Genomic DNA, 4,799 nt, shown 5'->3' on the forward strand with positions numbered 1-4,799 from the left:
TCAACCGTAATTTCTCTGTGAAGGTATGTCTCATTTGTCCCACCTAAATTTAAATACAATATTAATATATCTCATAGATTGTTGGACGCACAGTTTTGTTTGCATTGCAGAAAAGTAGAGTTTTATTGGAGGCCTTGTTATCAGCAGACAGTAGATCACCAATTGCACTGCAGATAAGTGTAGGTAGATACAGTGACTGCAGATGAAGAACAGTATGAAAAGGAGGAAGTAGATTATTTTAGGAAAGTCCTAGAAATTATTCATGTCAACTTCATCGATAACATTTGCAGAGCAATCTGTGCGTGGGGTGGGTACCCAGTGCGTGTGCTCTGTGTGTTATCGCGTCGTGGGCCTGGCTGCTCAGATGGCAGTAGGTGGGTCAGTGAAAACCAGTGCGTCGGTGGTGTCTTAACACACTCTTGGCTGCCCTGTGGATTGAAAGAAGAAACCATTACTCTGATGGGGAAATCAATTGTCTCTTGCAGTACTAACATTTCATACCATTTCATATCTATTATTTAAATGTTCATTTGAGTGAGTGAGAGCATGGGAAAGGAGCTTAGCCTGTTTCTGTAAGTGAAGCTAAGACACCTTGAAATTAAGAGATTGGATTGTGAATGGTTTAATTGCAATTCCAAATGTGGAAGCCATAACACAGGGTATAGTATTAACAGGAAAAGAGATGAAACACAAAATGGGAAAGCCGTGGGGACAGGATGAATCAGGATTCTCTTTGGAAGATGTTTCTTACCTGTCTTGTCACAAGATTGACCATGAGAGTAGGAAGTAGAAGAGTAAGAGTGGGAGGATATTCCTCCTCCTTGGGCAGCTCCATGAGACGTTCTGTGCAAAGAAAGGAGATTTAATGAAGGTGATGATAAATACATTCATAAAAAGACATACTGTGACATAATGTGCAGTGCATTTAACAGCTCAGCCTTTCTGGACCTTGCAAATATTTCTTTATATTTCTTTATTTCATTCCCTTTGGCTATATTTTCCTAGAAAGTTGTAGAGCAGAAACAACAAAAGACTGTAGAAGCAGAATTCGTCTGCTCTCACAGTCCAGCTGTGCTTGCTCATCTCCTGGCAGAAGGCAGTACATTGCAGTTTGGTTTTGCATGGTGATTCCTCTCACGGAATTCACTCTGCACAAACAGTCCAAGAGGAACTGATTAGCTGAAAATAGGTCAGTAACTGTATGCTCCGTGTTTCCCTCTGTGACTGATGTGCTGTGAAGTTTACGATATATACGTCTCAATGCAGACGCTGTGAAAAAAATCTGTTGTATTTAGATAGATTTCATCTAAAGAGTAGTAAAACATTCTACTCTATTTTCTGTGAGTTTCTAGGGAAAAAACTGTGATAGAATTTATGCCATTATTTGCAAACAGAATACGTACACAATGTCTTGCTGTCCCTCCTGCAGCAGTGCGCGGTACTGAGCGATCTCCTGTTCCAGGCGGGTCTTGATGCCCAGGAGCATCTTGTACTCCTGGTTCTGACTCTCCATCTCACAGCGGATGCTGGCCAGCTCCTCCTCCACGGCGTTAATCTGCACTTGGATTTGTTGCAGCAGGCAGCCGTAGCGAGATTCGGTTTCTGCCAAGGAGTTTTCCAGAGAGTTTTTCTGGAAGTGGAAATGCAGGAGTTTAGGACCAGAGCTCTACCCGTGCCCGCCCGTTCCGAGGAGGGAAGGGCCCGCAGCGATCCTGCCCCGCGTACCGTGCTGAGCTGCGCCTGCAGTTCGATCTCCAGGTTCTGCAGTTCGCGTCTCAACTCAGTGACCTGGTGGTTGCTTGTCTGGATGTCCTGGCTGCTGGAAGTGACCTGCCGGTTGACTTCTTCAATCTGCAGGAGCCAAACCCCAAACACAGTTTCTGAGTGAGAAAATCCCCTCTGGGAGCGGCTTTGCTGACTGAGAACTAAGAGGGCCAGGGAGCCTCTCCCCTTCATGCTGTCCTCATGGAGGACAGCCTCGTCATTGCTGCGTAGATCCTGACGGTCCACCCACCTTTGCACATCGGCCTGCTCCCCCTCTGCCACCGCAGGCTTTCCCCAGCAGCTTTTTCCTTCCCGTTGGCCAGCTGTGCAGGTGAGGTGCAGGTGGGCAGCCTCCCCCTTTTAGCCAAAGGCATTGCGCGCCCAGTACCAGGGTGTCTGGGTTCTCCCGCAGAAGGAGACGCCGCTTTGTGCATGGCTACGTACCTTGACTTCATACCACTGCTCAACCTCTCGGCGGTTCCTCTCAATGATCTGCTCGTATTCGTTTCTCAGGTCGTTCAGCGTCTTCGTCAAGTCTTCGCCAGGGGCAGCATTGACCTCCACGCTCACGTCGCCGCCGGTTTGAGACTGCAGCTGCCTCATTTCCTGCAGGGAGTCCAAAGAGAGAAACAAAGAGCACAGGTGATTTGTTGTGTCGGGGACAGTGGGCAAAGCAGTGTCAAGGTACAAAGGAATGACAATCACGTGACATAAGGCTGAATTGACCTGACGTGTAACTTTGGGAACCCTGAGGAATCAAAGGACTATGTCTTGGACATGCTATTATCATTGGATCGTACCTCCTCATGGTTTTTCTTGAGAGCGATCAGCTCATCCTTCAAGGACTCCAGCTCGGATTCCAGTGAAGATCGAGTACGAGTGAGATCATCCAGGAGATTTCTCAAGCCATTAATATCAGCCTCCACAGTCTGACGGAGGACCAGCTCATTCTCATACCTGTACCAAAGGAAAAAGAAGCATTACACATGTGTTTCATTACAATGCATAGGCTTGGTCAAACCGCCTGGGGCAGCGTATGATCACCTGCAGTTGTGAATCTCGTAAAATTCATGACATGAAAGATGCATGGTTCACAGAGAGGTACTCACTTCATTCGGAAGTCATCAGCAGTCATCTTGCTGTTATCGATGTCCAGAATCAGTTTGTTATTGTCCACAGTGGCAGAAATGATCTGTGAAAGGGGAAGTTGGAGAGGGGTCTTTCTGTATTCCAGACATTCAGGACGAGAGGCAAGAAGACCCGAGGCTTTGGTAGGGCTTTGTAAAGCTGATTGTGAGGGGAGGCCTTGGTGCTTCCACCTGGTGTACGCAGGAGTGGGCAGAGACCAAGGGAGTTCAGATCTTGCGGTCCAGGTGCTTTGGCTTTGCGCTCCATCCAGCTGAACTGGGTGGGAGCAAAGGGGAGGACTGGAAACCACACATGCCTAGTTTGGAGCCACCTGTGGAACGTGGGATTTCAGCTGCGTGTGCCAGCACGTCTGGGCCTGGTGGAGCACTCCTTGATGCCTGGGGCTGCGCCCCCAGAGCACATCCCTTTTGCTTGTGGGGTGGTGTGGGGGCTTGCACACCCGAGGGTCAGGAGGCACAGCTGAGCAGGTCTCTGTCTGCGGAACCACCAGCCGGGCCGGCCAGTAGCTCCCTCCCACCCCTGCGGAGCCAGGGCCAGAGGGAAGGAGGAAGCCCTTACAAAGGGGACTAGTGTGTGGGAGATGGAGACGCGTAAGGTGGGGCCATCTTACCTGATTTTGGAGTTGTTCGATGGTCTGGTAGTAGGAGGTGTAGTCCTTTGAAATGCTGGGAGCTTGTCTCCTGTACCACTCCCGGATGTTCTGCTCGAAATGGGCATTTTCTTCCTCCAGCCTTCGCACTTTGTCCAGGTAAGCGGCCAGGCGGTCGTTGAGGTTCTGCATGGTGACCTTCTCATTGCCGCTCAGAAGGATGTCCCCCCCAGCAGCAAAGCCTCCTCCCAAGCCCCCAGAAAAGCCTCCTCCCAGCATGCCACCAAAGCCTCCTCCCAAGCCGCCACCAAAGCCACCAGCAAGGCTGCCCGCGCTCATGCCCCCTCCGTAGCCCATGCCGCAGGCTCCCCCGCCGTAGCTCCCACCGCCTGTCACAGAGGAGGCATATCGCCTGCAGGAGACAGCGGAGCTCCTGCCACTGCCACCACCGCAGACGCCACCACCTCCACCGCTCCTGTAAGAGGTGCTCGATGTTCTCTTGATGCTGCAACTCATGGTGGGAGCGATCAGATCTCTAGCCCCAGTGCAAAGCCCGCTGCACAGCTTGATGCAAGGAATCAGACTGCAGCCTTCTGTCCTCGCTGAGGGCTACTTATACCTGGCTGGGTGGGCGTCACCTGGAAGGCAGTCCAGCTTCCCGTGGAGGCTGCCAGCCTTGGTGCTCACGCCAAAAGTGATGTGCTAAGGGGAATTTCTTTTGGGGCTTGGGACAGCCCTCCCCATGGGTATTGTGTTTGCATGCTGATTCACACAAAGCAGGCGCTGTTATGTCAGGTGGGTGGCTGTGTGTTAGATTTTTTTTCAGATAGTGTGTTGCTGGCTACTTGGTGAGTGAGACTCATTTTAATAGTTCATCTTTGTTCTTTGTAGTCATTTTTTGTCCTGAAAACAGGTGCTGAAAGCACCACGTAGTTACTCTGTTTTGATTCCAGAGTTGGAGAAATCTGAACTCAGGCACCCTGCGCATGAGTCGTATTTCATTTTGCCTGCAGAACTGCCACTAACTGACACTTTGGAAACAGAATCTCTGTGAATTTAGGTCCTGCCCTACAAAGAAAGCTTGTGGTGGGCACTGTCTTTCAGAATGCTTTGTGGTAACTCTCAACAGAATAACCTATGAAGAAGGAATGATATTTCTGGTTTCACCAAAGTCTGGTAGCATCAGTTCAAGGGAATAATCCTACATCTCACACAGTGATGGACAGGCAATGATGTAATTTTACAGTTGTGATTTTTAAAAATCTTGTGCAAATTTCTAGTCACTCAAAGATTGTTT

The 4,799-nt window shown here is 49.6% G+C and overlaps 1 protein-coding gene across 1 annotated transcript; it reads right to left on the minus strand.

The window, feature by feature from the left end:
* Positions 1-375: 375 nt before the first annotated feature.
* Positions 376-4,018, minus strand: LOC104326209 (keratin, type I cytoskeletal 19). The gene is made up of 8 exons (XM_075443905.1): positions 3,524-4,018; positions 2,874-2,956; positions 2,565-2,721; positions 2,209-2,370; positions 1,726-1,851; positions 1,404-1,630; positions 752-843; positions 376-428 (listed from the first exon to the last, which is right to left on the minus strand). The coding sequence occupies exons 1-8, from the start codon at positions 4,016-4,018 to the stop codon at positions 409-411; spliced, it is 1,362 nt and encodes a 453-aa protein (XP_075300020.1). The 3' UTR covers positions 376-408.
* Between the last annotated feature and the right edge of the window lie 781 nt (positions 4,019-4,799).

This window comes from Opisthocomus hoazin, chromosome 26, assembly GCF_030867145.1.
Source record: "Opisthocomus hoazin isolate bOpiHoa1 chromosome 26, bOpiHoa1.hap1, whole genome shotgun sequence".
NCBI lineage: Eukaryota > Metazoa > Chordata > Aves > Opisthocomiformes > Opisthocomidae > Opisthocomus > Opisthocomus hoazin.

Coding starts and splice junctions, on each gene's coding strand:
- LOC104326209 (XM_075443905.1), bottom strand. CDS start 4,018: ATGAGTTGCAGCATCAAGAGAACATCGAGCACCTCTTACAGGAGCGGT. Junction 1,852..2,208: donor AGCAGTGGTATGAAGTCAAG/GTACGTAGCCAT, acceptor TGGCTCCTGCAG/ATTGAAGAAGTCAACCGGCA. Junction 844..1,403: donor GAGGGACAGCAAGACATTGT/GTACGTATTCTG, acceptor TTCTTTGCACAG/AACGTCTCATGGAGCTGCCC.